This window comes from Danio rerio, chromosome 3, assembly GCF_052040795.2.
Source record: "Danio rerio strain M-AB ecotype USA chromosome 3, GRCz13ab, whole genome shotgun sequence".
Taxonomy (NCBI): domain Eukaryota; kingdom Metazoa; phylum Chordata; class Actinopteri; order Cypriniformes; family Danionidae; genus Danio; species Danio rerio.
Window position 1 is genome coordinate 29,248,625 of NC_141023.1, and position 24,737 is coordinate 29,273,361.

The 24,737-nt window shown below is 36.5% G+C and overlaps 1 protein-coding gene and 1 long non-coding RNA gene across 8 annotated transcripts in view; one reads left to right on the plus strand and one right to left on the minus strand.

The window, feature by feature from the left end:
- LOC141381214 (uncharacterized) overlaps positions 1–24,737 on the minus strand; it is a 161,717-nt gene that overhangs the window by 90,179 nt on the left and 46,801 nt on the right. The window lies entirely within an intron of this gene.
- The window catches only part of cacng2a (calcium voltage-gated channel auxiliary subunit gamma 2a), a 131,394-nt gene that overhangs the window by 78,207 nt on the left and 28,450 nt on the right, over positions 1–24,737 (plus strand). The window contains 1 exon segment of the mRNA NM_200641.3: positions 7,981–8,064. Within this exon segment, the coding sequence (NP_956935.1) occupies positions 7,981–8,064 (84 nt within the window).

Sequence of the window (24,737 nt, forward strand, 5' to 3'; positions counted from 1 at the left end):
ACACTCAGCACTTGCATATCTGATGATTAAGAGGTGTCTCATACACAGCGCTGTGTTTGTGTTGGGTTTCCCACTGAAGCTCTGACTAAACCCCTGAATCAATCTGAGCATAATGCCATAAACTACATTCGAGCATGTATATTATTTATTTATTGCATTTAAGTCAACTTCGAATAGCTTTGTGTGGCATAAAATACAATAACTGACAGAGCAAAAGATGCAAACAGATCAGCCAATATCTTTCCGTCGTTTTACATTGAGACTCTGATGATCTTATATTAAAGGGAATGTTCATCTAAAAATCAACATTCTGCCATATTAAACATTTTATTCACATCATTCAAAGCTCAACCCTTTTTTTTTGTGGAACACACACAAAAACAGATATTTAAAAATAGAAGAATATTTCATAACATAATCTTGACATAATTATACCTTTCAGAATAACTGCTTAAATCATCATTGAAAACGGCTGATGGCTGCCTTTGCGATATTGTTGTGTCTCAGTTTACGCTGTGTTAATATTTTACTTGATTACTAGGATGTTTTGAGTCAAAACGATTAGTTAATTTCTTGTGTTTTAACTACGTCAGTCAACATGAACCAGCAATGAGTGAAGCATACTTCTTCAGCATGTTGGAATCTGACACTGTAAAAAATGCAGGGTTTCACACAATCGATTTATGTTGGGACGACATGAAGGAATTAAACTAACTTATTAGTTATCCAACCTCAAGAATTGTGTTGTTTCAGCTCATATTTAACAATTTAACAAATTTTTTTGTACTTTTTAGCATTCTGTAAGAGGTCTACATATGAAAAATAGCCATTCTTGAATAATTCTGTCTCATTTTACAGTAATGTTTATTAATGTGCATTGACCCTGTAAACAAATAAACTAAAAATATATATATTCGAATAAGTCAAATAAACAAACAGCAAAATAATTGTTGAGTGAAGATCATTTGAAAAGAATAACCATTTAGTTTACACAGAAATTATATCTCTGTTGTCAATTAATAGTGTACAATGCATATGTTATATGCATATGTTAACTTATATCAACAAATACAACTTTTGAGTAGTAAATGTTGAGATTACCAAAGAGGTTAACCCAGAATTTTGTCATTTACTCAGCCTAGACTTGTTCCAAACCAGTTTGAACACAAAAGAAGATATTTTGAAGAATGTTGGAAACGTGTAACCATTGACATCAATAGTAGGAAAAACAAACTAATAGGTAAACTACCCCTTTAATATCAAAATTTGTTAGGATAAATTTTTGCAATGTAAACTAAATCTATCAGGAACATTTTTATTATCTAATTTTTTGCTTAATGCTCTAAGAAATGTGTTGGTTAAATTTAGTGAATGGTTGTTAATGCATTAACCAATGTTATTAAATAAGACCCTACTGGTTTTGCCAGAAAATTAGCATTTATCTCTGCCTACTGCTTTTCACATGAGAGTTCAGGATAGTCATGAGGTTTGGGACTGCACACATTCTAGAGGTGACATCATCCAATAAGCATTGTCATGAAGTTATTTTTTGACTCTAGAGTGATTAGTCACATGACATATTACAACTCAAGTGATTGCTCATTCCTGCTCTATTCAGCACTCAATTGTTGTTGCAGATTATAAATCAGGTATTTGTATCTCCAGCGTAGCAGCTATTAAGATGAACAGGAATGCTAACACATAGCTTTCTCCAGGTATTACAGACTTGATTGCTTTGGAAACAGTTATGATGCTTGTAACTGCATCTGGCGACACTGGTAGCACAGAAATTACCCACTTCACCTCTAATGCAGAGTTCAGACTGCACTATTTTCAAAATAGTCCCGTCAAAGATGTTTTCACACTGCATGACTATCTGGGGTAACATTTCGCCGCTGATGTATTTACACTGCAAGATTGATCGCTGACAGGGGGTTTTACACGGCATGACATTACAATTGAAAGAATCGACAACAACTTTGTCTCGGTCTGCAAACTACATCTCACAACCAAACACAGGTGAGAAGTGACATGGAAACAATATGAGTTCACGAAGTATATCTTCTGTCATTAACTCGCTTACATAATGAGAAAGAAGCCTTTAGTGAGGTAGAAAATGTACTTATTTTGCTCACCTTGCCTGTGGTTTCAGGCATTTGTCAGCGAGTCAAAAATCAGGGCTAAAATCACGCAGTCTGAACTGAGTATAAGGGGACCCACTTAACACAATTAACTTATCATACAATATTTTTTGCTAGATTCATCCCATTTAAAGTCTTGTTTTCATGCCCTGCACCAAGTTGTTTAAAAAGCATATACATTTGTGCCCATTTAGGCACCCATTGGCATGCTGGTCTGAATAGAAAATGTGTTAAGATGCATTGCATGAGCTATTTTAAGGCTGGTGCAGTTTTGTTGTTGTTATTGTTTACACGCATGTTAGATATATGCACCAATATACATCCATACACATTGCTTATTGCACACACAGGGATCGGCTGCAGCACACAAACATCTTTAAATATTACAAATTAAAGGATAAAAGTGTAAAAAGATTATTACTGTCTACAGTACATAAATACAAATAACCCTCTTCACCTCGGGAGGCTTTGGTAGAATCCGAATTATTGAAGTGCTTCTGAAACCCGATCCTTTCAGAAACTGACAAAAACGAGAGTGACCATTGGTACCCTTTTAGCAGGGGAATCGCAAGCCTGATAAAGGTAACCCGTACCGACCCGTACCATACCAATCAGTAGAAATGGGCCATTAAAGGCAATGTGAAATGAGACTTTGATTGGTTTAATACATGTTACGCCCCAAAACATACTCATAACTCATTAAGAGAATTAGTAAAAGTCTTTTAGACCATGAGCACCAACATTTTGTTACCGTCCTTGAAATAGCAGAAATGGATGTGGACACGCCCTAAGTGCACTTTAGACCATGCACTTAGATCATTAAAATAGAGCCCTAAGTGTACTTTAAAACACATTATTCTATGTTCTTAAAACCCAACAATGACGGCCAAAAAAGGACCCCTAATAGACGAACCCTGTGAAAGCAGAAGGCTCAGCTTGTCTGCTGTCTTTCTTTCTGACCAGAAAGCCTAGTGGAACAGACTGTATGGAGTGGAGAGACTAGTGTAAATCTGTCTCCTACATGAAAGCGTCTTTGATAGGCCTCTGCTCTCATCTCATCTCCACAAGCACGCCACTAATGTTCTGCCTCGCAGCCAAAATATCCCCAGCAACACCTGGCACCATGAAGAAAAAGAAAAAAGCTGATTAAATCATTAGAGAAACACATGGGAGGACGGAAAAGAGAGAGCGGGAGATGAAGGAGGGAGAGCGAGGAGGTAACGGGGGGAGGGATGAACAACTTCATAAGCTTGGCACTGCGCTCCTGGTGCCATGCCCGTTGTTTATGTCCACACACATCAAAGGCTGCGGTAATCGCTGCTGTTTGCAGGCCCACATCTCCAGTTCACCTTGACTGACCTGTTTACACTACGGGCCAGAGCAGTGGCAGAGGATGGCAGTTTCCTTGCTGAGCGGCCCAAGAAGTGCCTGAACTAGAATGCTAGAATGGCAGTACGCTTAATGAATGAACATTAGGAGATGAGCTTCCCATTGCACAGTGGTTGGAGCAGCTCCAGGTCTTCACCAGCTGTGCTTCTCTTGTTTACATGCCACCGCCTGCTGCTGGAGTGGCCACACCACAGGCCTCGGCTCCCAAACTCAGGCTTGAAGGCTGCATCCTCGGGCGCGCTTGAGCAGTCGAGTCCAACCTGAGAATGTGTGCACAGGATCTTAAAGGGGTCATATATGGGACAGTTGGCCTAAAGGGTTGGTGGGAGGTGGTTTGCATGCCTCTTTGTTTATTATTGAAGTGAAATTCTGCATATATGGTCATTAGACTATCCGGATGCTACTTTGAAATGAACAAGGTGCTCCTGGTTTGTGATACCTGATAGTTGAGCTGCACATATAATCGAAAAAAGGTTGCGATCATAATTCGACCCTATGCACAACCTTAATTCTGGGTTTCTAGAATTCTGCCAATTATATTTTCAAGGTCAGGAAAGAAGCATAAAGTTGATCACAAAAGACTTCACATTGTTTTATATACATTGCTCAGCAACATGAACCGCTTCAAATGGTGTTAAAAGTGTGTCATACTGTTTTACAAGATTTAATTTACACCAAAATGGAATTTCTGTCTTCATGTAATGATGTATATGCGGCCGCAAAATCACGCATGAGCTGACGCACTGTTTGCTTTCTACCGAGAGGACGTGCACATGCCCACCTATGATGTTTATTTTGGTGAAAAGAATATGTATAAGCTGTAAATAACAGATAAAAAAGTTGCAAATAACTTGTGATCAGTTGGGAGCCGGGAAGTATGATTTGCATGTATGTTTTTTTCCTCAAAGTGACAACAGCCATGACACTGAAGTCAGCAGTGAATGTGAAACTGAAAGCGCGCACATCATTTATATGATCATATCACATTTTAATTATGATTACAAGCATTTTATATATTTGTTCTTTAGTGAACACAAAGTGTTGTGCATAAAAATAAATGTTGTTGATCAGTATAACTACTCTAGCTTATTTAATAGGTTACAGTATGCTTACTCCATGAGACAAGATGAGACATGAAATTGGGTTCATGAGAAGAGACGAGATGAAATTTTGACACTATTTTTAAGAAATCTTTAATGATGAAATATCTAAATGGAAAATAGCATTTATTCAACTGAAACACAGAAAAAAACGAAAAACTATTTTGTTGCTTTTTTTAAATCAACTTGTAATAAATGTTATTTTAGTTTTATTTTAAGTTGCATTACTATGCAGTAAATTTGCTAATATATGAATGGAAAATAGTATTCATATATGATTTTACATGTTAGCAAAATATTAGCTAATAAAAAAATTGAAAATGAATTTTTATTTAACTGAAAAAAAAAAAATCACAAAATGCAAAACAAGCAAACTAGTGACTTGCAACACAAAGGCAGCCCGGGTTGCCAGGTGAGTGCAAAGCACTTGATGTGCAGTTCAAATCCAATCCTGCCTCCTCCTATCTTCAGTGCTAAATTCACCCTCACGCTCCATCATAACCTCACAACTCACGAGACAAATTTTCACCTCAACGAGAAATCTTGTTGCGATTTAGTCTCGCGAGATCTCGTAGCCCAAGATCTCGTCACATCCCTACTATATAATGTTAAATATAATGCAAGAGGGATTCTGATAATGACAAATGACTCATTTTAGCAATGAAAAAATGAGACAAGCATATGGCTCAAACATAATAATTCAACTTGAGAATTATGAATAGTTGTTTTCTGATGCCATCAATTTACTGTGAATTAACAACAAGGACATAGTTAAATAATTAATGTTCAAGTCCACCATTCCAAGTCTATACAAAATTGTGCATTTTAAACAGTAGACCTACACATAGGCCTAATATTATATTGTTCTTTTACCATGTTTAAGAATTAACAATAATAACAGTTTACTCATATAGACCTTTATTTTACATCTACAGCAGGGGTGTCCAAACTCGGTCCTGGAAGGCAGATGTCCTGCAGATTTTTGCTCCAACTTGCCTGCAAGGATTCTAGAAAGCCTAGTAAGAGCTTGATTAGCTAGCCTAGGTGTGTCTGATTGCGGTTGGAACTAAACTTTGCAGGACACCGGCCGTCCAGGACAGAGTTTGGACATGCCTGATCTACAGAATCAGAAGAAGATCAGGATCTTGATTTTAAGCAAAAAAAAAAAAAATTGTGATTCTCATTTTAGCCAGAATCGTGCAGCCCTATCTGATAGTTGCCATGACTTTTTAAGAGAGGCAGTGATCTGCTTTTTTTTCACATTTGTGACTAGTGTACAAAGAGCAAAGCTTGTCCCTGATCACTGCCAGTGTTAGGAATTCAGTTTTTCTGTCGAGTCAAACATTATTCAGGTACAAAATACATTTTAAACCTTTTGTAAAACTTCGTGAAAGAAATACTGTGCACAAATGCTTTAAATTGCCTTGAAATGCTCACATAGTTACAGGCCTTAAAAACACATTCAAATGACAAACTATCTGCAAAACTCTTGTTTTGGGTCTCCCCCCTCAGACTTCACAGTAGGACATTCCAAGCCCCTGGCCTCGAAGCACTTTGTCTCCCTTTTGCCAGAACTTATTCACCCCTGCCCTGAATGCAATTTCTACCAAAGGGAATGTGTTTTCTTGTCTGAATTACTCAAGGAATGCAGAGTGATTCCCACCAAGAGGAACCTCTCAGACCGCTATTTTTATAGAGGGGAGCCTCAGACTTGCAGCTCACATGGGGCACCCCCGGATTCATGATATGCTATGATGTGTGACTGCATTGAAAGTCAGTGTAAACCAGAAGTTCATATTAGCTGCAGTACTGTGACATATTTCCAGCTGAAACTGAACACTGAACTGAAGGCAGGTTTACTTTAGCGCCATGCAATATATTCCTCGTAATACCATTCTATTTGATTTCCTGACAGTTTTTTTTTTCTTTATACGTTTTCTGGTGCTATAATAAAATGTATGTGTTCACAAAATAACACACTGCTTATTGTAATGGTTCACAGTGTTTGTAAATGTTTCTTGTTCAAACTATAATCCATTTGTTAGTGCTTTGCCATGATAAGCACTCAAAACATGTTCACTACAAAGATCCTTTCCTCCCCAATTACTCATTTAAACTAGAATTGTGGATGACCTTTTACTTTGTGTAAAAAAAAATGTTCTTGTCATCTACAGTATTTAGTTTGTTCTTCTTATATCATTTTCTTTGTTCCTTCAAAGTGTGCCACGTCTTATGGTAAAACTAACTAGTGAACAAGAATGTTCAAACTACATATGGAAGACTGTTGGACTGCATGCGTCCATAAGGTCTGGACACCATCATTTTACACTTTATTCAATTAGCAGACACTTTTATCCAAACCAACTTACATCACAGCTTTCAATAGCCAATCAAAGTCCCTTTAAGGCAAGTCATTTCACTCGGTGGGCACCTTTGAAACCAATGGAGTATATTTGCTGTTGACATTGGTGGGGAAACATCGAATCCTCCAAAATTGTTTGCCTTGCTTGTTAAATTTCACATTTGGAGGCACCAATGAAACCAATGTTTCCTATTTTTTGTTTCTCTTTAGTTGATTCAACCAATGAGATGACCCAGTTATTTCATTTTTATTTTATTTATTTATTAATTTTTTTGGTGTCTTACGGATAAGACACTTAGAATGGCATCTGAGGCAAATACATACTGTATATGCATACATATAAAAACTGAAGTACAGTTAATTCAGAATTATTAGCCTCCTTGGCTTGAATTGTTAGCTCCTCTGTTTATTTTTTCCCCCTAATTTCTCTTTAACGAAGATTTTAATTACTAATTTCTAATAACTTATTTTTTTTATCTTTGCCATGATGACAGTAAATTATATTTTACTAAATATTTTTCAAGGCACTTCTATTCAGCTTAAAGTGACATTTAAAGACTTAACTAGGTTAATTAGGTTAATCAGGTTAGGGTAATTAGGCAAGTTATTGTATAATGATGGTTTGTTCTGTCAATTATCGAAAAATAAAAAAGCTTAAAGGGGCTAATAATTTTGACCGTAAAATGTTTTTTAAAAAATTAAAACTGCTTTTATTCTAGCTGACATAAAACAAATAAGACTTTCTCTGGAAGAAAAATATTATCAGACATAAAAATCATTTAGGAAATATTTAACAAAATATTAAATAAATAAAGGGGGGGGGGTGTTAATAATTCTGACTTTAACTGTATGTATTTAGCTTAAACGTCAGACCATTTCCCTCGGTGGCCTTTGAAAAAGCATGTCATTTACAATGTCTTTTTCGAGAATGTGGAAATGGGATGCTGGAATTCACAGTCCTAACTGTGCAACTGTGTTTCTCTTACAGGAAACTTCAAAGGATTGTGTAAGCAGATAGATCACTTTCCAGAAGACACAGATTATGAAGCAGATGCCTCAGAGTACTTCTTACGTGAGTGCCTTCTTAGTGTTTCTGTGACAGTATTCATGTTCTCACCATCTTGTTCTTCCTTGTTCAATCTGTGAGGCTTTTCATGTACTGCTATTATGCTATTTTTGCCCAAGTGCTGTTGCTGCTGAAACAAAAGGGAAAAAAATTCCTAACCTACATATACAATCTTTGGGGAGAAAAATTCAGAAAGTTTGGGGAAGGTTATTACTAGGCCTTGCAGAGCTCTGCAGATTCCTTATTATACACAATGCTATACATATTACACTGTTAACAGTTCAATCAATTATAACAATTATTTTTTATTCAAACAAATATGCTTCATATTTTAATCTTTTTAGAGTATTTTTAAGTAGTACTGCTGCTTTAAAAAAGTTAATCTTTGGAGATTTAATTAAAAAAGTAAATTAAAGAAATAAAAAGAAATTCTATGAATAACTGAAAACAACGTTGTGAATTATTGTGGCTTTTAGAAACTACACTACCTGACAAAAGTCTTGTCGCCTTTTAGGAATAGCAAATACTTGACTTGTAGTTGATCATTTGGTACCAGAAGTGGCTTTTATAAAGGGCAAAAGCCTCTAGATTACGCTTATTTGACAAAATAAAATATGATAATGCCTTGATTCTTAATTATTTAATTAGGACAGAAAGGTCTGACTTTGCTTAGACAACAGTCTTGTCACTAACAGAAATAATATACAGTATAGAATATAAAGTCATGCTGCAGTGGGAAAATAATTTATTTTGTGTATGACTCCCATGAGCTTGGACAACTGGATTCATACATCTCTGCAATGACTCAAATAACTTATGAATAAAGTGATCTGGAATGGGAAAGAAAGTCTTCTTGCAGGACTCCCAGAGTTTATCAAGGTTCTTTGGATTCATCTTCAATGCCTCCTGCTTCATCTTACCCCAGACATGCTCAATAATGTTTGTCTCTGGTGAATGGGCTGGCCTATCCTGGAGCACATTGACCTTTTTTGCTTTCAGGACCTTTGATGCAGAGGCTGAAGTATGAGAAGGAGCGCTATACTACAGAAGAATTTGCCCTCTTCTGTGGTTTGTAATGTAATGGGCTGCACAAATGTCTTGATACCTCAGGCCGTTGACGTTGCCATCCACTCTGCAGATCTCTCGCATGACCCCATACTGAATGTAACCCCAAACCATGATTTTTTTTCGCCAAACTTGACTGATTTCTGTCAGACTCTTGGGTTCATGCCGGCACCAGTAGATCTTCTGCAGAATTTGTAATGACTGGGATGCAGTTCACCAGATGATTCATCAGAAAAATCTATCTTCTGCCAGTTTTTCAAACTAGGAAAACTAGAAGTCAAGTTATTATTTGTTGCTCTTACAACTGGGATCGACAACAAGACTTTTGTCAGGTAGTGTATAAAAATGCAATATATTAATTCCTGTGCGAAAAATAATGAATCTTAGCTTTTTTACTACAAATGTAATCAAATTTAAATATTACATCAATAATTTTGTGCAATTTTAGCTGTCAACTATTAACAAAAAGGTGCTTAATAATATAGTCCATGCTTAAACAACTAATCTTAACTAATATATTATCGCTGTTTAAAAAAATAATTATCTGCTTTTTTAGTTAAACTTGTATTGAAATATTTACAGCTGAAACCAGAAGTTTACATACACTGTATAAAAGGCACATAACCATTTAAAAAAAAAAAAGTCAGATGGTAATGTGACTAAACTTTTTCTCTTTTAGGCAAGTTAGGATTTTCAAATTTGTTTCTATTATGCTTAATAGCAGAATAATGACAGATATTTTTTTTGAGAAATTGTTATAACTTTTCTTGAAAGTCAAGTTTACATACAATAAGATTATTCTGCCTCAGAAAAAGCTCAGATGATGGTGTCAAGGTTTTGGAAGTTTCTGATTGGCTAATTGACAACATTTGAGTTAATTGCAGGCACAACTGTAGAATAGTATTTAAGGAAAACCTCAAGCACACTGCTTCCTTGTTTGACAACATGGAAAAATCAACAAGCCAGAATCAACAAAAAAGCCAGATTACAACTTGCTAAATTACACTGGGAAAAAGAATATTTTTTGGACACATGTCATGTGGTCTGATAGAACTAAGATTGAACTGTTTGGCCATAATGACCAGTGTTACATTTGGAGGACAAAGGGGAAAGCTTACAAGCCTAGGAACACCATCCCAACTGTGAAGTATGGGGGCGGCAGCATCATGTTGTGGGGCTGTTTTGCTGCAGAAGGGACTGGTCCATTTCACAGCATAGATGGCATCATGAAGAAAGAACATTATGTAGAAATACTGAAGCAACATCTCAAGACATCAGCCAGGAAATTAAAACTTGGTCACAAATGGGTCTTCCAAACAGACCATGACCGTGAGTATACTGCCCAATTACTTAAAATGTGCTTTAAGGACAACAGAGTGAATGTTTTGAAGAGGCCATCACGAAGCCCTGATCTCAATCCTATAGAAATTTGTGGACAGAGTTGAAAAAGCTCTTGCTAGCAAGGCAGCCAACAAATCTGACTCAGTTACACCAATTCTGTCTGGAGGAATGGGCCAAAATTCCTTTAAACTATTGTGAGAAGCTTGTGGAAGGATACTCAAAGCATTTAACCAAAGTTATACAGTTTAAATACAAAGTAAAAAAAAAATACCAAGCAAATGTATGTAAACTTTAGACTGTCTAGAAATTAATAAAAAAAACTAATTCTCTCATTATTCTGGCATTTAGCAAATGTAAATCATTTAGGTAATCCTAACGGACCTAAAATAGAAAATGTTTAGTATGATTTATCATCAGATAAATGATAAATGTTTAGTATGATTTATTTTTTTAATGGTCATGTTCCTTTTTTTAAAGTGTATGTAAATTTTTGGTGTCAACCGTATATTAGATTATTTTAAAATGTCTATATTATTCCATCAAATATGAATGTATCTGTTATGCTATCTGTTGTTAGATTTATTTGTTATTAAAATATAATAAAAAAATATTAATGATTAAATAATCATAAATTAAATAAATGATTAATAATGAACAAAGAAGCTTAAATAGTGTAGAGAATTTGAACTTTCAGCTCTTAATAAGGATATCTCACATTCAAATTGTCATTTCACACATTTTACACATTATCTACAACAAACTCTCAAAGGATTCGGCAGATTTCTCAGCAAAAATCAGCTTTGAAAAGTTCAGGTCCAGCTTACTTGCCAACTGATGCTGGCAAAGAAACATTGCTCACACTAAATGAGCTGTATTTCAAGTATTGTCCAAGTCTCGAGTTTGTTCCACCTTTGTTTGCTTTCCTCATGCTGTTCAGCTGTGCAAGGATGGTCTGTTGTCTCGGCAGGAGAGTGTGAATGTTTCCTCACTCCCTTTAAACTCTCCGGCTCATACAGTACAGCTCAACTAGGCCCAATTACAGCACACTGGCTCCATCGTAAACACACAGCATTGATTTCCACTCTTTTTTCGTCTGCGCAAGCAAACCCGGCAAACGAGTGTCAAACAAGCCACACGCATCAATCCTAAACTCACAAGCAGGACTATCAGTTACTGTCATCAAAACAAGGGCCTGAATTGACCGGAAACAACATGGTAACAACCGAGAGTAATTAAAGATTCTGGAAGTGTTGTTGAGGAGGACAATACGGCAGACCACTGGAGAAAGAAGTAGGTTAATCTAAAGGGGCAGTTATGACCATCTGCACTGTTTTTGGATAGTTTGGAGCAGAAAAGTCAATAGAGTTACTGACTAAAGAAGACAAAAGATGCTAATTTAACTGTTTTAAAATGACATACAAATACAATTAGGAATTTTGTGTGGAATGTTAGTAGAGTTTAATATACGTTTTCAATCTGGATATATAATAAAATGTAATATATTACTATGATGAATTTTTAGTAGTCATTACTTCAGTGTATTATTTCTTAATAGATTAAAATGTTTCTGGAAATCATGTGGGTTTTGTTCAGGATTCTTGAATGATTAGAAAGTTTAGCATTTATTTGAAACTTAGGAATGTCAAGTTTAGGACAACTAAAAGATATATATATATAATATATATATATATATATATATATATGTATATATGTATATATATTAGATATATGTATTTATTTGTATTTATATTTTATATAGATTCATCAAAATGATCATATTTAATTATATTTGTTCTTGCTAATTAACTAGTTCTGGATACTAAATGGCCTTCTTGAGATAAACATAATCTGTTACATGATGTGTTTTTTACAAAGCTGCTTTACTGTCATATTTCTGGTTGAAACCTGTTGAGAGGTTACATGATATGATACATTTCAGGCAGTACTGTTTCTTCTAATACACTATCTAATGTTCCTTTAAATTTCTTATTAATAAATCATGATGTTCTAAATGTCAGTCCTAGAGGTCCGGTGTCCTGTAGGTTTGAGATCCAACCCCAATAAGACCCTTGGCTTGCTAAATAAGCTAGGGTTGGGCGATGTTGACCAATTTGGCATCGTATAATGTCTAATGTGAAACATTGCAATGGACTATGGCATTGTCGTTGTAGGTGGTGGTGAATTAGTTATTTAAGAATATTTAATTAATTCATAACGAATTAATTATTTGTAGCCTACCTTTTCAACAACCTGACCCGCATGGTCTTTATTTTACCCATCACTAAAACATAAGTTACACACAAATTACCACCTGTCAATCACTTTTGCAGCGGAACTCTGGCATGAATAGGCAGAGTGATCTGTGTCATTATAATGGCATCGACATACTTGGTTGGTAAAAAAAGGTGCACAACCAACAGAAACCAACCAACCAACCGTATCTAAGGTTTTCGCTAAAATTTGCTAAAATTGAAAGCGAAGATTGAAGCAGTGTACTGACGCTGTGATACATTACCTGATAGATTGAAAAGACACAAGAGTTGTTAGATAGAGACAAGATTAATTAAATATCACGTTTAACAACTATATTGAGACGCGGTACATCCTTGATAAACTGTCCAACGTGCACTGCTGGAGCTCAGCCAGAGTGTGTGGGGTCACATGGTGTGCGTTTTCAGCAGTATAATGTGAACGGAGGGCTTTTCAGAAATGCTAGATGAAATGACAGTGTGGATGTGAATTGTTTTCGTTCTAAAATGCCATTTTAAAACTAAGATGTGTTAGTGTAAACGGGGCCTAAGTGTGTGTTTTTCGTGAGCATGTTGCTGCTACAATGGGGGTCGGGGCGAAGGATCATCAGCTTTGTGATGTCTATCGGCCATCAGCGATGGACGATGGCATCGTCTATCGACCCAACCCTTAATCAAGCATTTACTAAGTTCTAGAAACATCCTTGCAGATGTGTTGAAGCAAGTTAGAGCTAAAACACCAGACCTCCAGGATTAAGATTGAGAACCCCTGCACTAGACAAAAAACTATTATTTTGCCAATAGCTAAATATAGATTATATGGGTGAAAAACTACTTTTTCTTTTGCACCAAAAATCATTAGAATATAAATAAACTCATCTCCTATAAGGATATTTTAAATTACTGGCTGTAAATATATCAAAACTCAATTTATGATTAGCAATGTGTATTGCTAAGTACGTAATTTGGACAACTTTAAAGGCGATTTTCTTAGTATTTAGTTGTTGTTTTTTTTTAAAAACCCTCAGATTCATTCATTCATTCATTTTCTTTTTGGCTTAGTCTCTTTATTAATCTGGGGCCGCCACAGCAGAATGAACCGCCAACTTATTCAGCATATGTTTTACGCAGTAGATGTCTTTCCAGCTGCAGACAATTTTAGCGTACCCAATTCACCGATAGCACATGTTTTTAGACTTGTGGGGGAAACCGGAGCACCCAGAGGAGACCCACATGAACAAAGGGGGAACATGCCAACTCTAGACTTCTTACTGTGAGGCGATTTTGCTACCCACTGCGCAACCATGCTGCCCACCCTCAGATTCCAGGTTTTAAAATAGTTGTACCTTAACCAAACACTATCCTAATATACATAAAGGAAGCATGTCTTAATGATGTGAAGATATCAATAAAAAATGGTTTTGTGATCCATAGTCACATTTTACTTAAGCTATAGCAAATTGTTTTTTGTGCCCAACGTGACCTCCTCCACACTCTCTATCACAGCGTAAATGCCCCGAATCCCACCTTCACCAAGATAATCAATATGGAAATGTGACTGGACACTAATGTTGCTCTTCAAAATATACAATCATTGGCTATACCAGTATCTATTAACGTGACTGAAGACTACTTCTAGGCTTCAGCCATAAAGAGATTTCAGTTAAATAAATTATAAGACAAAAAGTAATTTTGGACACTAAAGTAGAGCTGACCGTAACACAAAAAACAGGACACATTTTCATTCCACTGTCATGATTCCATGTAGATTCTTTACATAGGCAAAAGTATACTTCTATGGAATCAAAGCCACATAATTAACTGATCCAAAGTAATATGTGACAAAAAAAAAAAACAGTCTTATGTTGCAAGTGGACATTTGTGAAAATAACCAACATACAGGTCCTTTTTCATTTTATGCCAAAATTACATTAAAAATCTGTAGAAAAACTCTATGCTTGATCAATTCTGTACATTGCTAAGCACTTTATATAGATAAATTCAAGTGATTTTGTCAGTATTCTTTAACCTTTAGGTTCCTGATTTTCAAATAGTTGTATCTGAGCCAAATATTGTCCTAATAAAGTATGTATCAATGAACACTTCAACTTCAAACTTCATTCAGTTTTCAGGTAATGTATAGATCTAAATAACAAAAAAAAAATGTACAAAAGCACACACATCACTTTTAACTGGGTGCTCAGCCAAAACGTAAAAAGGGCAAATTATATATTCAAAAAGGCGGCAACACCAAAGCTCCAGAAAAAGCAAATTGATTAAATTAAAAAGGCTGACACAAGGCCTGCAACGTTTCCCTATTCAACATCATGATCCTGGAAGTCCTGCTGTGCAGCATTTCTCAGTTATTATGAGACATTTTGTCACCACTCGACAATACGATTAAAGTTGTGAAGTGTCCACGTTGGGTGGAAGAACTTAACAAATTGCTGTTACAATGTGAAGCCTTTTGGATTTTCACTCTAGATACATTGTCTCCAAAAGGTTTAAATAAGGAGTTTGACATTTGTCTTTTTCTTTATTCATTCATTCATTGCTTGGTCCATTTATTAATCCAGGGTGCCACAGCAGAATGAACAGCCAACTTATCCAGCAAGTTTTTACGCAGCGGAAGCCCTTCCAGCCGCAACCCATCTCTGGGAAAAATCCACACACACATTCACACACACACACTCATACGCTAAGACCAGTTTAGCCTGTCCATATCACCAGTACCGCATGTCTCTGGGATATGGGGGGGAAACCGGAGCACCCAGAGCAATCCCAAGCAAATGCAGAGAGAACATGCAAACTTCACACAGAAACACCAACTGAGCCGAGGCTCGGACCAGCGACCCAGCAACCTTCTTGCTGTGAGGCGACAGCACTACCTACTGCACCTGTCCTTTTCTTTAATAATTCTTTAATGTTTAATTAGGCGTTTGGGTAAAGGTGTTTTTGGCCATATTTTGTTGTATGGGCATCACGGTGGCGCAGTGGGTAGCATGATCGCCTCACAGCAAAAGGTCACTGGTTCGATGCATGTTCTCCCCATGTTTGTGTGGGTTTCCTCCAGGTGCTTCGGTTTCCCCCACAAGTCCAAAGACATGTGGTATAGGTGAATTGGGTAAGCTAAATTGTCCATAGTGTATGTGTGTCAATAAGTGTGCTTGCATGGATGTTTCCCAGTGATTGGTTGTGCATCCACTGCGTAAAAAAAATTGTGGCAACTCCAGATTAACAATGGGACTAAGTGGAAGGAAAATGAATGAATGACTGAATGATTTTGTTGTATAATTTTTTTGTATTTCCTTTTTTTATTCTGTTTTCTATAACTTGCGATGTAATATTATGGTTTGTGTCTGTATTTTTGCTTAGAATATCTAAGTTGTATAATTTATAAATGTGGATTTTTTCATTTTTTTTTTGCTTCTTGTTGTGAGATAATAGGAGATCATGTGATCCAGAAGTGTACAAAAAGGAGCACCTTACTGTTATGAACACTGCCGTGCGCTTGAAATGTTACACGCTTTGTGTCACCCTTTTTAATTTAATAAATTTACATTTCTGGAGCTTTAGTGTTGCCACCTTTTTGAATATATAATTTTTAAAAATCAATTATGACTGGTTTTGAGGTCAGGTTAGGGTTAGGTTACATTTAAAGAGTTCAGATGCAAAAACCTCCAAATGCCGCCTGTAATTTTCTCCTAAAATGATCATTTTTCTTAGCTTACTATGTTTACGATACGTTATTTAACTTTCAAGGCAATGAAAATAACTTTTTTGTCACTTTAAAAGTAAAAATACTGAGCCTACACACAGAAGTCGAAAAAAATGCAAATTTTAGAAATATCAAATGGCATTTAGCGGTTTTTGCATCTAAACTCTTCATTTGTAATTATGCTAGTTATAATTAAAAATAATAAGTAGATGCATGCTTAAAAATGAAGGTTCTATAATGTCATACAAGAACTATTTTAATTTTCTAACGAACCCTTCAGTAATAGAACTATTTTGGTGTAAAAAAACATTCTAATAGTCTAAATAAACTTCCATTCAAAGAATTTTCTGATAATCTTCAAGAAAAAAATCTTCTAATAAGAATTTTTCCACTCTAATAAATCCACTGTCAAATATAGCGACACTTCGGATGTTAAAGGTTCTTCATGGAAAAGCAAAGAATGTTTAAATTTTAAGAGATAGCCTTAGTATCACAGCTAAGAAATCAGGGTTATCCTTTAGAGCCTTTGCTCATACAGTCAGAATCATTTAACCTACTTAACCGAGCACCAATTGCTTAGATGATGATATTAGATAAAAGACCATACAATTATCCCAGCACAGAGCCTTCTTCATGCATCACCCCAAACAGGTGGTTGACCTGCAGTAATTGACTCTTCACTGCGCCTGTCATTATAGCTCATGCAGTTAAACCGCGCAGGTTACGCAGTTATGCGGCAGCATTGACCCCATTGCGCTTCAGCGTTAATTGACGCTGTCATAATGATGCATTCGCTTTCTGAGCGCTCGAGCCTCGGTCTGACCGTCTGAGTTGAATCTGTCCAAGCATGTCTTGCACACAGGGCTGTTATATGGGTACTGGGCCGGTCACATTGCGTGCAAACTCCACAGTTAAAGGCTTGCCAGTGAGTCTCGGAGCTCTGGGGCCGGTTTCACCAGCTGTGCGCGAGTTGAAACTTAGCCTAGTTTTGACATAAAGAGGCACTAAGATTCAGCTTTAAGTTACATCAGGTTAAATCGTACTGCTTACTAATTTTTCCTTGCACCGTTAAATGTAGTTATGCATATGATTTAAAGGCTTAAGGACGCCTCCAACCAGACGTAGTGGTGAAAATAAAATAGTAGATTGACTGAATTATATAACTGAGCTCTTATTTTACAGAACAGGCTTTAATCAATTAGCCATATAAGATATTTTTAAATTAATACACTTGTTTACATTTTAATCGTGTAAGCTACTGATTTACATACAGTAGAATGCAAATGAAGCAAAACATATTTTAAGGTTTTGAAGGAGATGTAGTGCATCAATATGGCAAGAAATGAAATATGAAAGAAATGTGGATGATGTGTTGAGATGATTGACACGGCAAGTATCTAAGCAAATCAACAGCCCATTAACGGTGAAGAAGTATGTCCCAAAGCTTGCATATTCTTCTGTCTCACACTTACAGTTATGAGGCAACATGTAGAACGTAGTACAAGAAGGCAAATAGCGAAGCAGCAACTGTTAAATTTTTTGTGTGCTTCATGCAGGTGAGTGAGTTTGACAAACCACCTGTAGAAGACACTTTGTTCCTCTCCATATGCACCAGACACATTCTCTCACCCTCATGAGCACCCCATACTTTTTTGGACAACATTGTGCAATATGCATAGAGAAAAAACTTAAAACTATACACCAACTTTAACTTGTGATAGCATTTAGTTCTGCATCGGCTGGCCGATAAAATCGGTATTGCTATTTATTGTCCGAACACCATTGTCAATAGTTTTGGTATGAAGGCTATAATTTTATTCAAATGATGCTGCTGAGTGCACGGCTTGGAAACTTAGGGCGTAAGTTTGTCATTTCCGAAGAAGGCGTGCAACTTGCACGATGCGCATATGGTGTGCAATCGGTGAACACGTTTCGTGCAAGCATTTACCAGGTACACCTAGTTTTCGTGAACTTTTCCAAATGCCGCAAGTGCACTGCAATTCATGTAAGTGGAACTAACCAATCAGCTTCATACTTTGTATGGAATATGCACATTTCGGTAAAGGCAGACTAACTACCTCAGACAAACACAGAGCAACCAACCACTTTTCTCCGTAAACTTGCATCAAAGCTGCAGCAATGGTTTGTCTGTTTATCATCCTCTAAGACAAGGGTCACAAATCTCGTTCCTGGAGGGCTGGTGCCATGTAGGGTTTAGCTCTAACTTGCCTCAACACACCAGCCAGGGTGTTTCAAGTATACCTAGTAAGACCTTAATTGGCTTGTTCAGGTGTGTTTGATTAAGATTGGCTAAAATCTGCAGGACACCTGACCTCCCGGAACAAGTTTGGTGATCCCTGCTCCAAGAAAACAGTTCTTGGTCATCTAGTTAGGAGAGACGCAATAGAAAATGGTGAAGGAAACCACTTGCTCACACTTGTCACTTCAGGTCAGATTAACAACATATGCAAAAATGAGAGTTGTATAGCAACAGTGAGGAAATCGGAAAAGGATGAAAGGATGTAAGAATGTCGCCGAAGTGGCTTTTTTGCTTCTTTTTTTGTGCATCCCAGCCACTAGCACCCCATTTGAATGATGTTCAGTGTGTATTTGAATACTGATGGCTGGCTGTTTTACTCGAAAGCTCAGATTTGATTATCATAATTTGTGTTGTTGACAGAGTTTGAGATTTACTGTATCATTACTATTATTGACACCTTACAGATGTTGATCTACCTTTACCATTGCTCACACTTTGTAACATTTTATTTATCAAGTTTAAGAGTCTCTTTAACACTTATGTTTATTTTTTTTATAAAGAGATCAGATATTTTGTGTAAATATTTTAGTTTTTTACTATTAAACTTTGTGCCTTAAGAATTTTGGTAAATTAAAATAAATTGGTTAAACAACAAAAAATTTCTAATATTCCTAAATGTATTGCTAAAAAATATTCAATAATTATCGTTATTAAATAATTTGAAACATGATATCGCCCAAGGTTTCAATATCGCCCAGTCCTAATTTAAAGTGCTTCTTTTATCTTCATTTGTAAGTTGCTTTGGATAAAAGCGTGTGCTAAATGGAATGAATAAATGTCAATTTAAACATCAGAGATTTTTTTACTATTTGTAATACATGCAAAAAGTCCCTGTTTTGTAACTAATTTGCAAAAGATGAATCTCAAATTCATGCAGCCATAGCTGAAAAAATAATCAAAAATCAAGCATATTTAAACCTTTAAAACCATATTAAAACTTTCATGTGTCAATGGCTATACTATTAGGTCTTGTGCAGTCCAATCCAATATATGGATAGAATAAAAATACAACCACTGTGTTTTTAGTAATGTGCTAAAGTAATTAATTTATTGTTTATATAAAATTAAAATATGGTGCTCTATCACAAAATATTTATTATACTACTGAGATGATGTACTAAGAAAATGACTTTTGCAGCTTGTTCAAACTACGTAAAATGAGTTGAAACAACACAATTCTTAAGTTGTAAATATTTTATGTTCGATTTACTTAAATTTGCAAAAATTATTAAGTAAACTTAATAGATTTCTATCGGGGAAACATGAAGGAATTGTGTGAAAGCCAACATTTTTTACAGTGTTGAGGAACACAAAGAGAGCACTATATAATGTGACTACCCTATAATGCCACTTTATAGGGAGCTTATGACCTACTAACAATTTTATACCAGAAAAATTTGTGCAACCAAATAAAGTATGAAGTTCATCACAAAGTGCATAGTAGTTACTAAGCTTCTAGTGTGGTCTAACAATTTAAGTAAGAACTTATGCTAATCTGAACCATATGCAGCAGTAAAGACAGTTCTGATAACAGAGGTCCAAACACGAGTGATACCCGGAGAAAGCCTTCGATATTGGGACTAGAAGACCAGCACGGGCTGACATGACACGCAAGCCTGGACAGAGAACTACAGCAGACCTCACACGCTCAAACTGTGTGTGCACGTATATGAACGCATGTGTGTTTGTCCTTTTCCTTAGCTGCAATTGGACGAATGGGCCGCAACGCTCCCAGTGGCTTGTGAATTAGGACACTCACTTCCATAAATATTTCAGCCTCTTTCTTATATAGGTCAGCTTTCTGTCTCTCTCACTTTCTCTCCTCTTCTTCCAACTTCTCCTTGTCGGTCTCAGTCTTTTCCTCTCAGACATCTGTTCTGTATTACCTCTGCTCACCGCCTGTGTCCTGGGTTAAAGCAGACTGTGGGAGATCTACAGCGGGCTGATACAGGGCCGTAGATTTCAGCACAAAGCCATGTATATACATGTGCCGTATATACAGTTGAAGTCAGAATTATTAGCCCCCCTCTGACTTATTCTTTTTTAAATATTTCCCAAATTATGTTTAACAGAGCAAGGATATTTTCACAGTATGTCTGATAATATATTTTTTCTGGAGAAAGTCTTATTTGTTTTATGTCGACTAGAATAAAAGCAATATAAATTTTAAGGTCAAAATTATTAGTCCCTTTAAGCTATTTTATTTTTTATTTTTTTGTGATAGTCTACAGAACAAACCATCATTATACAATAACTTTCCTAATAATCCTAACCTGCATAGTTAACCTAATTAACCTAGTTAAACCTTTAAATGTCCCTTTAAGCTGTATAGAAGGGTCTTGAAAAATATCTAGTCAAATATTATTTACTGTCATCATGGCAAAGATAAAATAAATCAGTTATTAGAAATGAGTTATGAGAAAAACTATTATTAAAAAAAACTATTATAGCTATTATTTTAAAAAAAATGTCTCTTTGTTAAACAGAATAATTTTGACTTCAACTGTATAACTGAGCAAACATTTTCTTATTTTTAACAGATCACACAATTGGTGGACATATAAGTGTTTTAGTTAACTATTAATATCAAGATGTCATGATCCATATTATAAGAACTATATTGTATAAGAAATATATCAGTATATAAAATATATCCTTAAAAAAACAAAAATAACAGACAAATTACTGGAGCTCACTATTTGTACCTAACTATGACCACTACTGAGGAACCCAGAAATGTGAAAAGGGTCCATTCAGTGGCTTATGAAAGAAATGACTACTAATTAAGTCCCTTTAAGGCAAGTAATTTCACTTGGGGGCCATCTTTGAAACACCTCTCGGGCAGTATGCTCAGGCATTCTGTCTGAATGGGGAAACATCAATTTCAAAACTGTTTGCCAAGCTTACCATTACATTACATAGTTGGAATCGCCAATAAAATTGAGCAACAGCGTTTTGTTTCTAAACCGAATCAAACAATATCAGCATATTTTTGGATAGCCTGAGCTAATGCGCATGTGCACTCGAAAGGAACGAGATCACGACACCAACCTCATTTATGGCCGTTCTATACATTATCATCCTCTGAATAATGATCGTCTGATCACAATGCTCTTCTGAAGTAATCCACAAATTGGTCTTGATGGCGAATCTCCTCCAGAAATGGAGCGACTATTTGTTTACAAATTTGAGCGTTTGTTTAGTTGCTGTCATGTGATGTGCGTTTGACTGGACGAACCACCTCGTGTTCATTTCATACAAATTACAAATGTCTGTGAAGCAAGTGATCTCTGAGATTCAAGTGTAGTTGTTGACAAGTTAAACTGTCGTAAAAGCACACGTCTGGTCTGAGCTTTTCCACCAGAGAAACGTCAGTCTATAGTGATCAATGATTGGCTCCTGAACTAGTAGGCGGTGCTACATTCGCCATATTGACGGTTACACATTCCCCCATTCGAAACTATAAGAGTGAAGGCTCCTACAAAGTGGGACACTTTTTGTTTACGTTTATCATCAGCATTTTTCGAGAAAAAAATGCTTTTCCGCATGCAAGCCTATGTGATTTTCACTGGCGTCGAGCAGAAGAGTGTGCAAAATCACTCCTCGATGTTAGATGGCGCTTAATAAAAAACAGAAAGATCCCAGTGTGCTACACAACTTTAAGCTTCTGACACCCGCTTGAAACACAGAAGAAACATGAAAGTTTAGCAGCTCCAGCTCTAGCAATGAAAAAATGATTATTGTGATTAAATGGGAGGAAACCATGGAAAGGACGTTCTGACACCAGTCCAATAAGCAGCTCCACATTCATGTCGCCTCTGGGCATCTTCTTCAATGTGCGCTCGCATTGACAGTTTTGCTCCTGAGTGCCTCCAAGTGCTGTTTACTGTAACTTCAGCAGCTCCGTACATGTGAATAAAAGTGGCAATCTGATTGGTGGAGAAGGTTTTAACGCGGCATGTCAAAACAAAAAAATGTTTTGTGCATTGGTGTGCACGATCACATTGGCACCCTTTATTTAGTCAAAAGGTGTTAAACGTCGATGAAAAACACGAGCAAAAAGCGTCCTGGTGTGAACGGGCCTTGACACATCTTGTATATTCTATAGTCTTTGCTAATAATAAATGGCAAAAATGGTTAAACTATTCACTCGACAAACAAATGTGTTCATGACAATACCTAAAATAAAGAATAATACAATAAAAAATATCAGTTTGCAACATCAAGCAGCATAACAAGCTGTTTTAAACTTCTAAAAATAGAAAAAGAAGAAGGTCAATAGTAGTGATGAATGCTAGTTATGAATGCTACTAATGCTAATCTGAACTCACCATAAATACACATTAAAATGTTTTTCTTAGGGGTTTTTTCATGCAGGCATCAAAGCAAGTACCTACATAATCATATAGTTGTAGCAAAAATAAATAAATAAATGTACAAAGGACATTTGGAGAATTGTTGATGCCCCTCTTATTTTTGCTAGTATCATGACTTGTGCTTAATAGACACCGGTTTGGATGCTCTTCATCTCCAGCACTCGTGAAACGGTTACGTAAGAAATCTGAGCCTCAACCGAGGAGCCACATTAGTGAAGTGACACATAAGTGATGTCACAAAGAGCGTCACACAGTTCACTGATACACCAAAGAATTGACGTCTATAGAAAACACACACAAGCACGCAGAGAAATATATAAAATACTTTTCAAAAACAGGTCAGCGTTCACTGCCTTTAAAGACGTATGTATATTTATGTCTGTATTTTTAGACCCAAGCATTTGCATACTTACATGCGAAATTACAGTATGGATTCATGCACATTTGATTATGAGGAAATTATGCGCTGTTTTTTTTTTTCTTTGAGCACCCACAGGCGTGCACTGCTCGCTGAGGGTTATCATGAAAGAAATATCTAGCACGTAGTAACAGCACATCATCTGCATATGCATTTACAGCATACACGCACACACACATTTGCTATCAGTGTTAGACTTCTCTGTGCTGGAGTGATCACGGGTGTATGCAGTTCACACATCCACACACTGTTATATAAGAGTGCTGAAGCATTGTGAAGCGCCAGTGGGTTTTTAGATCATGCCGTGTCAGAGCTGCAATCTTCTACAGCGCTAGAGAGGACCGAGGGGGAGGGGGCGACCGAAAAGAAGAAATAAGAGCACCGAGAGAGGGGGAAATTTTTGGAGAAAGTGAGCCAGCTGGTTGAAGGACCTAGAGGGTGTTTAGAGGAGGATGAGAGAAGGAGGTAATATAAGAGTGAAAACAGATCAAGTTATTATGGCTAAATCAGTTTTTTTACATTATGGTTGCTGATTTGTTACTTCATTCTTAATTAGTTGTTTTGTTATTAGTGACAGAATTAGTTGTTAGCTTTTAGACTGCTATGGTTTAATGAAAATGATAGACCGTGATGATTAAACAGCAGCTTTCATGGAAATTTGCTTTTTTAAACTCTTATGCACCTGTTCTTTTTTGACAGCTGATATTTTGTAACAGCTGCCGAAGTTTAATATTAAACCAAACAATATTTTATAAATAATACTAGTACTTATCCTTATATAAATATTGTAATATTATTCCTTAACTTGGCGAGGCAGTGGCGCAGTAGGTAGTGCTGTCCCCTCACAGCAAGAAGGTCGCTGGGTTGCTGGTTCGAACCTCGACTCAGTTGGCGTTTCTGTGTGGAGTTTGCATGTTCTCCCTGCCTTTGTGTGGGTTTCCTCCGGGTGCTCCGGTTTCCCCCACAGTCCAAAGACATGTGGTACAGGTGAATTGGGTAGGCTAAATTGTCCGTAGTGGATGAGTGTGTGTGTGAATGTGTGTGTGGATGTTTCCCAGAGATGGGTTGCGGCTGGAAGGGCATCCGCTGCGTAAAAACTTGCTGGATAAGTTGGCGGTTTATTCCGCTGTGGCGACTCCAGATTAATAAAGGCACTAAGCCGACAAGAAAATGAATGAATGAATATTCCTTA